The following is a 12,380-nucleotide window of genomic DNA, read 5'->3' on the forward strand; positions in this document are numbered from 1 at the left end:
CCGTGAGTCGTTCACCTATTGTGTTGTACACGTTCCACACACCCGCGCACACACATCTCTATGTTCAAGGCTCTTTACTCTGCTGTAAAGCCATGCAAGTAACCAGTCTCATCCAGACGAGAAAATCTTTCAACACACGTTACTAGTCCCAATATTCTCCGACTTCTCTCACAGTAAAGAGAGAGAGAGAGAGAGAGAAGCTTGTGTGTTTTAAAACACTTTTTACATCGTGTAAAGCGTGTCGTGTGAGTTTTTCAACGAGAAACGAGGCATTTATTCTCGCACATGGAATCTCATAATTAACGAGTTACGCAATCCAGAAAATATTTGTTTTCTATAATTGGATTTTTACGATGATTGGGAATATATTTTTTTTCGCTGAAGTAGCGACGTTGGAGTCCAACGAAATTCACGAGTTTATATCTCACGGAATATCGGTCAGGTTGAAAAACTTTGCAAGCTCGGCAGGGAACGAAATTGTTGAAGAATCGCTGAAGTTATTGGAGGCTTTTTTTCGAATTCTCTCACTTTTTTTCTAGTATTTTTGTTACTTGTTTTTCCCACGAGTGTTTCGAGCGGACGACTCAATCGGAATATCTGATTCTGTGTAAATTTGGCCTCTTATCGAATCATCGCTATCAGCAGACGAATTCCAGAAGCCCATAAATTCCACTCTTCTCTCTCTCTCGCGCGCGCGCTTCATACTTTCCGGACACATTGCCCCAGTTTCGTCAATGTGTTTAGGATCATATTCTCACTCTCTTTTTTATTTCGTCGATGATTGCCCCCCGTCGTACGATAATCGCAAAAGTGCTGACACCGAATAATCGGAGGGGTGTGTGCGCGCGTGCTCAAAATTAATCGTTGTACAGAGTCGTTCAAAAATACTCGATCGAACGACGGAAAAGACTGCTCAATTACGCTCGACGAATCCACTGCGAACTGCGATAAAGGTTTGCTCAAAATTGTATTTCGTAAGCATGAGAAAAATCGAGCTGGAAAAGCCAATCGGATGAAAAATCGATAAAATCTGTAGATCGGTGGGGAAAAAATTCCCACTGTACCTCAAAATATTATTTCCTGTCGAGGCCATAAGAAAAAAATGTTTTGTCGCGAGGAATATTTTCTGAAAGTGACACGAGGGGGCGTATGCGCGATATCGTAAGTGTTTCGGCAAACTCGACAGGACTTTTGATAGAAGCGCGCCGGCCCACAAGATATTCGAGCGCTTCGGTGCCTTCCGTACCCGGCCAGACGTTCGTCACACGAGAGACGCGATATCGAATTTATTATACGGAAATCAGAGCGGCGCATCCGCCGCCTGTCATCGTAGCATCGTTATTATTGCTGTTGCTGTTGTTGTTATCATTATTTTTCTCGAGAGTGTGTGACGAGAGACGGATTTTGCATTGGATTAAAAATATATTCGCCTCTGATTGCAGATTCGAGAAAAAAATGGAGGAATTTACAGAACAAAATTGTTCACGACTCGGGATGAAATTGAATCTTTAATCATTGGAGTTTAATCTCCTGAATTTGTATAATGTCGGAAAATAAATTGCTCTGGTTTGAAAGGAATGGATTTTATTCATTTCTATATTCAATGATGCTGAAGTTTCCAACGTTGGAGTCCAACGAAATGATCTAAAAAATTGTTCAATAATTCCAGCAATCCTCCAATTTATTTCCTGCCGAATTTATACTTCGTAGTTTTTCAATCTACACAATTATGATTTGTGAAATAAAAAACTGATGAATGTATCATTTTGTTTTCATTCATTTCGTTGGACTCCAACGTTGGAAACTTCAGCGTCGTCTATATTCAAAATAATTCGAAAAATTCTTCAAGTTTATCCAGCGCCGGTTACCTTGCCGAGAAATGCAACTTGTGGATTCAACGAAACTTTGCTCGGATCAGAAAATCGTGGGAAGCAAAATGAAATTTGTGAACTGCAGAAAAATTTCGGTCCTCCGATCAGCCAATCTGTTGGCTCGAATCGACAAAATTCGTCGTCGTCCCCGCCATTCGTTGAGCCGAGAAAAAATCTTGTTCAATCAAGAGATTTTTCGTCTCCTCGCTGAATCGTTTTCTACACAACGTTAAAGCCGTGAGGAAGATCTCGGGCTCCGCGGACACTGATAAAAGAATTCGCGCGGCGTTGAATCACGAGCAGGACCTTTGGCTTGCGAGGAAAAACGTGAGAGAAAACTCGCTGCTTTCAAGATCGTATCACCAGGTTGTTTTTTCGTCTTTGAATAACGATAACACTGAATGTAGCGTCATCAATGGAGAGAGAAAAAAAACAATAAAATCGTCTGGTTCCGATACGAGATAAACGACGCGGCTCATATCCGCCCCGACTGTTCCGCCGTCCTCGCTTGTATCAGCATCTCGTGCGCGTGCGACATATTCAGACGCGTTTGGATTATTTCCTTCCGAAATGCGGAGAGAGCGAGGAGAAAATTTCGACGAATTTTGAGCGAATAAGTGCCGAAGAACGAGTGCAAATTTGCGCCGATTGATCAGACGAATAAAAAAAAATAAGCGTAACCGCGCGGGGGACGCGAGAAGCGATAAACGTCAAAGGCTCCCGACCACGTGGTGACGCCAGTGGCGCGGCCGCTCGACGAGAATCCGTACCGAGTCGCGAGCCTCGTCGATTCGTCTGTAGAGTGAAAAAAAATATGAACGACTCTGACTACTGACTCTCCTCCTGTCCAGCGAGTGCAAACTCTCTAGACGAACGAGACGCGTAACAGTGAAAAGATGCGAGGAGAGAGTGCTGCGATGAGAAAACATTAGCGAATTCATTATTTTGCTGCTGAAATTGAAAGTGACAAGATAATCGAGTCGCGTTTCGCACAATTCTACTCGAGAAAAATGCTTCTTTTTCAAGCTCCCTCTACTCGTCACTGCAATGGTTTCCTTCGTAAATTTAACATTCTCAAAAAGGGCGAGAGTCGTCCCAGAAAAGCATTCGGAGAGCTTCGTAAGAAAACTCGAAACTTTCATTTCCCATTTGCACTTTCCATTAAGGTGGATCATGCCTGAGGGATCGTATTTTAAGGGTGTCTAAATTCGATCGATTTTTACTTCCTAATCAAAGATACAATCACTTTAAATAAACGTCAGAGTTATCAATTCGAAATTGTAAAGTTTGTGTAAATTTCTCGACTCTCTTAAGAAAATCGTTTCGTGCGTGAACCAGCTTGATTCGGTTCGAGTTTTTACCAATTTCCCACGTCGACGAGCACCTTTTCCACATTTTCCCCCGAGCCTCGGCTCTTTTAGATTTTTTATAGAGCGCAGAGCGCATCGCAATTTGGTGCGAATCGAGTTTCAATTTCACGCACGATCACTCAAAAATTAAAGAATTGATTTTTTACCCCACGTTAGCCAACGCTACGGTTGACGCTTTACAGGCGAGTGACAAATTAGTGCGTAAACGAATGAGTGTTTGCTCGTGGGAGTAGCCGAAACGAATATGTAAACGAAAACCCAGCAGAGTTCAACGAGCAGTCCGAACCTCTCGTTCGGCTTGGAATTTGGCCCACTTTTCCATAAATTATTCAAGCAGCATCGAGAGCAAATAAAAGTAGAAAAAATATTTGATCGTACGTCTCTTCCCAAATACTCGCACCGTCGCCGTCCATATTTCCAACTTTGAGAGATTTCGAAATCGAAGAAACAACGGTGTCGAGTCCCCTTGAGAAAAACGCTCGGATATTTTCACTCGAAGCAACGTAAAATCGACTGGTTTTCAGTCTCGTGCAATGTTTCCTTCAAAATGTCATTCGACTCCTCCCAATAATGATTTTTCCTTCTCCCTCCTCCTGCTTTCGTAGTAATTAGCTTACTTTTCCGCAATTATGGTAATCACTGGTACAAAATGCAAATCTTCGGTGGGTATTCGCCCGCGAGTGCACCACTGGAATTCCTCGCGAGAGCAGAGCCCCTGCTCAATACCATAAACGGAATCACATGTGTATCAGGGAGACACTCGTGTGTGTTCGAGCTCGCAAGGAGCAGAACGAAGCTCTCTGTGTCGAGCGTTCACTTTCGAGCATGCGAGAAATCCGAGGACGAGTGTGTTCGAGTATTCGTTTCAAAATTTCTATTTTACTCTTACAATTCCATGCCCACTGCGACGTAAGTGGGGCTGAGGAACGTTTAAAAATGCAGGAAAATAAAATGTCGGGGAAGTGGTTAAAACTCGAATGAAAAAACGGAATAATTTTATCGAGCGTTCCTCCAAATGTTGGAGCTGAAATGAGAGGATTGAAATTTTCGATTTTCTCGAGTTTCATTACGAAAAAAGAATCGATGAGCCGCCTCTCGACGATCGAATCGATCGTAATTCGTAATAGGTAGGAGCGAACTTTCCCCTCGGATCGCGGAGTTATGATAACATTACGAGTACGCGCGCGTATATGTTGTTTCATTCGTTTCCATCTCGATGGAAGTGACGCCGTTTTCTGACGAAGAAAACGGAGTCTCCGGTGGTCACCTCAGACGGCCCTGACCTCGATCTCAACGAGTGAATGAGTATTTTTCTCTCTTTCTCTGCGGCTCTCTTTCGTCTCGTCGATCCTCCTCGTTGAGCCTCCGCGAGCCGCGGTGAGACGTTATTTTTTCTGTCATCATGAAATTATTGTGAGCACGTGATTCCTGGGGGAGAGTGAGAAAGAAAAAGGGAGAGAAGAACTGGAGCGCTTCGCCCTCTCGCCCCGGCGACAATGGCGACGAGCTCGAACGCCTTAAAAATCGATGTAAAGAACCGACACCAATCGTCGCGGCGTCCTTAAGGACGGAAAAATTTCAGTTTCGTTTCATCCCCGAGTATACTGGGCACGGTGTCACGATTTCCGTCCCTCGAACCATTTTCTTCAAGCGTCCTACACAAAGTTCAGGAAAGCAATGAATTTGTAGTGACGAAATAAGTTAATCGGACCGCATCGGAACTCGATTACGAACTAAATCGAATTTGTCGACCGAGCAAAATTCAGCTCTTTTCGATGGCGAAAAATGATTAATCCAAATCCCGATGCATTGCGATACGAAATTTAAAAAAAATAGAGAGAAGACAAATTCCGTCAATGAAAGTCCACGAACGACGAGGTGGCCGAACATCCTTAAGGAGTTTCAGTACAGAAGTCAAAATATTAAGAAATTGATCAAATTTGGTGATAATGTTCTTCAACATCAAGTGCGAAAACTCAAATTTTTTCAAAATTTTCTTCTACTTAGTTATCGAGTAATTACGCATTAAAGCAGATTTCTCATGCCCGGAATGTATACCTATATATATGGAAACGCTATGCTTATACACGTAAACTTTAGTGATCAATTACTCGATAACTGTGTAGAAGAAAAATCTTAAAAAATTTGTGTCGTCAAATTTGGCACTAAAGAATATGTTCACCAAATTTTATAAAATTCTGAACTTTTTGAATTTTTAAATTTTTTTAGCATGGATTAGCATGGCAACATTGTATCGCCTGTACCGAAACTCCTTAATACTGTCAGAAATAGGCGATCGAAATAAATGTCCGATGTGAGTTAAGAGAGGGAGGGAGAAAGGTTAAGAAAAAAAAAAAAAAGAAATACAAAAAATGTAGGTGCACAAAGATGCACGAATATCGAAGGGTATTTGGTGTATGAAAATTAGAGCAAGTGCGCGGTATTCGTGGCGCCTCTTTCTCTCTCCGTCTCTATCCGGTGGTCTCTAACTCGAACGCTGGGAAAATCGATAGGGACACGAGCACCGCACTAACTTGGCTTCCCTGTTTCGTTCTCTTTCTCCGGCACCCGAACGTTCCATTTCGCATGGTTTTTTGCCCTTTCAAGAACTCGAGTCTGCCCGAAAGATTGAAGAAAATAAGTAAAAAAAAAACGACAACAACTTCAGGTCGGTTTATCTATTCGAATAAACAGGACCAACGTTTTATCATTATTATTGTGGCTAAATAATACGTTTCTGGGAAGAGAACGAGCGAGGAGTTGAGCTCGATGAACCGTACGTCGCAACCGATTGACCTCAAGCAACGACCTTTCTCATCCTTCTTTCCTTTCTTTTTTCTCATCTCTCAACAACGTGGCGAATAAACGTAGCGGCGCAGACCTTTTTTATTCTCGGCAATTCGACTATTCGATTTTCAATAATCTCAATACGTCACTTTTTATTCTTCTAGAGGAAAGAATCTCGAAAGGCCGTCGACGTTCGTCGACGTTCGTCGTATTTTGCGATTTTTAAAATAAACTCATAAAAGTAGTGATTCCTTGTTGTTTTTATTCGGGGAGAAAATGCGTCGGAATATCACGAAACATGCACTCATGACAATCCCTCAGAAATGTTCGTGCTGATGTGTCGCAGGCACAGTTGGCGAGGTTCCAAATAACAAGAATAACAATAGTAATAAGAGTGACCCGATCCGCATTACCCCTGCATGCCCGAAATAGTCGAATTATCGGTGCCATACGCTCGAAACATTCGTACGAAGTACGCGACTGCATGATTTACTTTTATTTATTTGTTCCTCGTCAACAAAATTTTTAATCCGATTCAATGCATTTTTATATGATTTTTTATTGAAATTTTTCATGCTGCAAAAATAATATGGCGATTAGAATGCGCGGTGTCAAGCCCGAGCGGGCAATTTTAATTTTTCATCGTAATTGTACGCGAGCACGTTATTCCAGATCTTTGAATGCCCAGACGTAACATTTTATAACCCGATATACACTAATACATAATACAAATTCTCGCTGATTCGCTGTCTCACGTAGAAATTGTCAATAGCTGGACGAACGTGCGAGGGGGAGAGAGAAAGAGGTAGAGAAAGAAATAGAGGAGACACGAAACGAGCAACTGTAAGATTGGCCATTGGCCGGAACGTGCAACGTTATATATATTTAAATATATATATAATGTATAGGTATTAGTGTGATACACCTAGAGAGCAAAGAGAGAACCGGTTCTTTCGAAACCGGCGCCCACAAACATCCCTCTTTCTCTCTCCTTCTCTTTTTCTCCGAGAGTGACTCGAAAGTCGCGAAATCACTCGCGAGACGATTTTCCCTCGATATTTTTTTCGACTCCAACAATCACGTTCGCTCGGGTACGTAATTTAAATATCAAAGTCCACGAGTCAACGAATTTATAGTATTTAATCATTCGTTACGTGAATTTTCGTGCTTCGTGACGTGTGACTAAAGTGTCACGGTTTATTTGTAAAGGAGAATGGGGTCATAGGGAAGGGGTAAATGAACAATATGTTTTGAGGGAAACTCACAATCAAGATGTTTTTTCTTTGGTCCGATCATCTCCTCGGTGGTCGCTTTGCATACGGACTTTGCAAGGCCCTGGCCCGCAATACTGTGTCTCGCGGCCAACAGCCTGTCGTTTATAGTTTGTCCCGCCATCGTACTTGTGTGTGTATATGTTTTTTTCTCTCCTTTTTACAATATCGGAGCCGGCTCGCTCCTATCCGCACCTTCCTGTCACAGAGCACAGTGTTTTTCGCCCCCACCCACCCGCGCTACCCTCGATGTTCTTCCTCGACGCTCTATACTCTTCCTTTCTCTCTCTCTCTCTCTCTCTCTCTTCCTCTCTCTTTCTGCCGAGCGCTCCTTTGATAAAACGGAGGGTTCTCACGGTTAAGAACTCTCCAACGCACCGATCGACCGGCCTGCCTGTGTGTCTATCTTTCTATCTTTCTTGTTTCGTCTTCACTCAGATGAATCCGACTTGATATCGTGGAAAAAACGATTAACTGAAATCACTACGCGCACGCTCTTCTCTCTCGCTCCACCAAATCACTGTGCCCGAAAGTCATGAGGGATACGCACGGTAAAAAGAGATAAAAACGGCGAAATGTACACTCTCGCGGAACCTCGGATGACGTTCGAATGAACGGGACCCCGCGTCAATGTCGTTCAATAAACTCAACGACTCACACTCGCCTCGCCCGAATCACCGAATAAATATGTGGTTTGTTTTACACGTTTGATTTGTTTTTTTCAACTCAACACTTTTGAAATTAAACTCGATTTCTTGTCACTCATGCCACACGAAAAACGATGTTTTTACCTTCCTCTTGTGTTTTCGAAGATATGTCGAGGCTTTACACCTTTTGGTGCCCTTCGTTAATACTCTGTGTCTCGCCCCTTTTTTAAGCCCTTACCGGGTGATGTCTTCACCGTCTTCTCTCCCCTCACTACTCTATTTTTCCTTCGTTCGCCCTCTCTCTCTCTCTCTCTCTCTCTCTCTCTCTCTCGTTCTGTGATTCTTTCTTCTTTCGCAGAATTTTGTGACTAAGAACCGGCTGTACTTTTTTTCTATATCTGACGGTTATGTGCTACTCTTTCGGCGGATTATCGCAAATACTGATAAGGCGGACCCCATGAGATACACCTACGATCAACACCACTAACTTTCCACCTTTATTCTCACTACGGTTCGTTCTTTTTTCTCCTGGATCTGATATTTGTTCCCCCTTTATTTCTCGGTATTATTCGCGCCCGCGGTTTTAACGGCTCAGCTGTGGGACGGACGACAGCTCAGCGTAACACACACACGCGAGAGAAGACCGCGCCGGACACGGGAAGGCTAGCTCTCGCTGCTCCCACGACCAGCGAAAATGGCCGACTCTACGATCGTTTCTCCGACTACCTCCGAGAGCGCGCGCACCCGTCGCGACCTCAACTAACCACCACCAAACAACTTTTACCCCCACTCTTTAATCGACAACTCAACTAGAGTCTTCTAACCCCACGAGACACTTCGCAAAATCTCTCCCCTTTCGGCGCCCTTCCTCACGACCGTTCGCTGCCTAGCCATGAGACTGCGCGGTCCACTGTGACGTAAGAACTATGCGAATCAAGCGGCCTACTATAAATTTACTTTCCAAATACAGTTGGAATATCATTTTTTCTCAGATTCATGTTTATAATTACTTTATTTTACGTTGTTGAAAGAAATTACGATGGAATCGAAATGTCTCCAGAAATCTGATTCATGAAAATTCCATTAGAGAGAAAGTTTCGCAACGTCCCCGGCGCACTTAGTCAACATTTAATAAGTATTCAATGATAAAAAAAAGTCATTATAGCCTATCACATTCAGGCGTCATCACGGGAAATTCAGAATAGAGCCTTCATAGAATAGCCCAGTTTCCAAAAAATGGATCGATTTGAAATCCGAACGTTATAGCGGGCGAATTGCGTAAGTTCCAAATATGACTCCCTAGTCAAGTTGCAACCAGAACTCCGCGAACTCCGCTGATACATAAAAAATGGCGGCGCCCATGGTCCGCCGTGGAAACTCATACAAAAGTGAGGTTAAACCGGTTGCCGTTCGGTAGACAATTTGTCATCAATTTTACAATACATTAAATAACTAACGCTAAATTTGTTTATATCTTGAATATGAGCAGCGTAATAAGAAACGTGATACAGCAAAAGGTAATCAAGTCTTTGATGACATGAGCAACTATAACCTACATTTTCTAATGAAAACTTCTGCCAAAAGTGTAGAATTTTGAATCGACGCTAAGAAAGTCATTTATTTTATCGGATTCACAAAACAATAGAAAAAACAAAGATTTTTTTTTATAGATTGCACAGAGTCTTCGTGATACTTCGAAGCTCAACGAAATAATCGCTAATCTGTGTATTAAACGTGAATCGAACGAATTCGCGTTCTTCCTACCGTTGAAAACAAAACATTACGATATACGAAAGGAAGCTGAGATTATTTCCAAAGAAAATGGTTGTGATATTTTTGCAGAAATCGGAATTAAAAGTGATGCAGTGCCTGTACTTGTGTTTGAGCTTTCTCGAGAAACACTGGTCAAGAAAATTCTTGAAAATAATTTGAGAGACCCTTTGCCTCCCTGTAACTATTGTGATCCTCAAAAAATTGTGGTTGAATTCAGTTCCCCCAATGTCGCAAAGCCTTTTCATGTGGGCCATTTGCGCTCTACTATTATCGGTAATTACATTACCAATTTACATGATTTTCTTAACAATCGTACAACAAAAATCAATTACTTGGGAGATTGGGGCACACAGTTTGGCTACATAGAACTTGGAATCAATTTGCTCAACCTGACTGAAGATTCTCTCAAATTAAACCCCATATCGCAGCTATATGAAGCTTACGTCTGTGCTAATAGAGCTGGAGAAAACGACCCAAATGTAGCTCATAAAGCCAGAGAAATCTTTGAGTCTCTGGAGAAAGGTGACCAAAAAATTTCTGAAAAATGGCAAATCCTTAAAAAATATACTACACAAGAATTGACCAAAACTTATGGAAGATTGGGAGTGCAGTTTGACGAGTATCACTGGGAATCCATGTACGCTGCAGTGTTTATCGATCCAATTATTCAAAAAATGGATCAACTTGGACTCTTGAAAATTGATGCTGAAAAACGAAAAGTTATAGCAATTAACGAAAAGCGAAACGTTCCTATCATAAAAAGTGACGGCTCAACACTTTATTTAACAAGAGATATTGCTGCTGCGATCGATCGATATGAAAAATATAATTTTGATCTGATGTACTATGTTGTGGAGAATTCGCAAACCGACCATTTTACAAATTTAGTGAATATTCTGGACAAAATGAAACAACCTTTTGCCAATAAAATTCAGCACGTTAAGTTTGGCAGAATACGTGGAATGAGCACGAGAAAAGGCACCGCTGTTTTTCTCAATGATATTTTAAATGAGGCTCGTGACGCTATGCGAGACAAACAAATCAATTCGCTCAGTAAGAAAAAATATGTGTTAATAACTAATTATAATGCATAGAATATTTCCACACTGATTCTGTGTACATGGCATACAGATAACAAACCCATTTAAGCAAGATTTTACAAGCTTGCCCACTTTCTGCAGGCTGACTAATAATTTAACTTGACGAATTTCAGCGACCAAAGTATCACTTACCCCTGACGACAACAGCGCCGACATCCTTGGAATTTCAGCAGTCGTTATTCACGATTTGAAACAAAAGAGGCTTCGAGATTATGATTTCAATTGGAATGTTGCACTGGACGTAAGTATTTGAAGTGAAGAGCGAAATCAAATTTTTTTCCCTAAAGTGGCAATAATTATTTCCCTAAAAATGGCAAATGAATTATTTTTTCGATACGAAATCTCCAAACGGAATTATCCTACAAAATGGAAAATGTTGATAACAGATAAAAGGAGAAACTGGAGTAAAATTACAATACTGTCACTGCCGACTAGTGAATTTGGAGGAGAATTGTGAGACGAAACTGGCGAGTGAGTGCGACCCCTCAATGCTGAGAGAACCAATTGTGAACGATCTCGTTACGAAAATCGTTCAGTTCGACGAAGCAATTATTTCTTCGTATCGTGCCCTGGAACCCTGTCATCTAGTGAAATATCTTTTCGAGTTGAGGTATTTATTAAATGATTTTTCTAAAAATCATATCGTATGCTGCTACCGAATGAAATGTAATTTTGAAAATGTTTGTTTTTTCTGTTCCGCAAAACCCAAAATTACTCGACGCAGTCACACAATCAACAGGAGTTTGAGAGAACTCAAAGTCAAGGGTGAACCGGAAGACGTAGGCTCCCAAAGGTTACTTCTGTACCGAGTTTCAAGGAATATTCTAGCAAAAGGAATGAAATTACTTGGTCTCCGACCTCTCGAAAAAATGTGAAAAGAAACCTGGAAAAAAAAATGTTATGTACATAAGTGTATGAATAAAATCGATCAAGATCATCGATTTGGGGCAATCGGACGATAAGTAATCTCTTTCATCCTCAGTTTTATTCATTACACAATCGTACATTTAATCCTGATTCAAATCGATTGAACACGTGATCGTTTTTTGATCCCTCCGTCTCTTTTTTACACTGATACGATAAAAGAGCTCGCGCTAACTTCGTGCTTGAGATTAACGTTTTTTCCACGTGAACTTCCTTCTGGCGCCTTCTTGGCCGGGCTTCTTTCGCTCCTTTCGCCTAACGTTCCTCGTCAACAGGCCAGCTGCGAAACAGTTGCCATTTTGAGTAAAACGATTTAATTTTTACATTGGAAAACGATTTTTCAGAATGTTTTTGTTTTTTTTTTTTTCAATATCTTCGTACTCAGTGATCAACAAATGATTCAGATTCAATTAATATTGTTTCGCTCATTCTTCCAAGTTTTATCTCAGACAAATCGTTATCGTCGTTTCGACATTTTTTCACTTATCTCTTTTTTGTTCAAGCATCTGACGATCCACTTTACTCAGAAATTCACGCAATCTTCGACAATAGAATATTTTTTCTTCTCTATGGCGAAATTCCCAACGTTTCAAGATGCAAAATAATTTAACCATCGATCCAAAATTGACGTATTCTC

At 41.4% G+C, this 12,380-nt stretch overlaps 2 protein-coding genes across 22 annotated transcripts in view; one reads left to right on the forward strand and one right to left on the reverse strand.

Annotated features, from left to right (window-relative positions):
* Window positions 1–8,669, reverse strand: part of lap (like-AP180) — a 29,505-nt gene extending 20,836 nt beyond the window's left edge. For 11 of the 21 annotated variants that reach the window (XR_006261712.1, XM_043425120.1, XM_043425128.1 and 8 more), the window contains exon 1: window positions 7,294–8,668. Coding sequence is in view for 20 of the 21 variants with exons in the window: in XM_043425120.1 (XP_043281055.1) it covers window positions 7,294–7,423 (130 nt within the window). In the remaining variant the exon portion in view is untranslated. Of the gene's footprint in view, window positions 1–7,293 lie in introns of all 21 variants that reach the window. The other 10 variants (XM_043425139.1, XM_043425133.1, XM_043425136.1 and 7 more) reach the window with 2 other exon arrangements.
* Window positions 8,670–9,264: 595 nt separating this feature from the next.
* ArgRS-m (arginyl-tRNA synthetase, mitochondrial) lies at window positions 9,265–11,781 on the forward strand. The gene is made up of 5 exons (XM_043425148.1): window positions 9,265–9,463; window positions 9,617–10,772; window positions 10,933–11,060; window positions 11,206–11,429; window positions 11,544–11,781. Exons 1-5 carry the CDS (start codon window positions 9,428–9,430, stop codon window positions 11,692–11,694), a joined length of 1,695 nt encoding a protein of 564 aa, XP_043281083.1. The 5' UTR covers window positions 9,265–9,427; the 3' UTR covers window positions 11,695–11,781.
* Window positions 11,782–12,380: the final 599 nt, after the last annotated feature.

This window comes from Venturia canescens, chromosome 7 (assembly GCF_019457755.1).
Source record: "Venturia canescens isolate UGA chromosome 7, ASM1945775v1, whole genome shotgun sequence".
NCBI lineage: Eukaryota > Metazoa > Arthropoda > Insecta > Hymenoptera > Ichneumonidae > Venturia > Venturia canescens.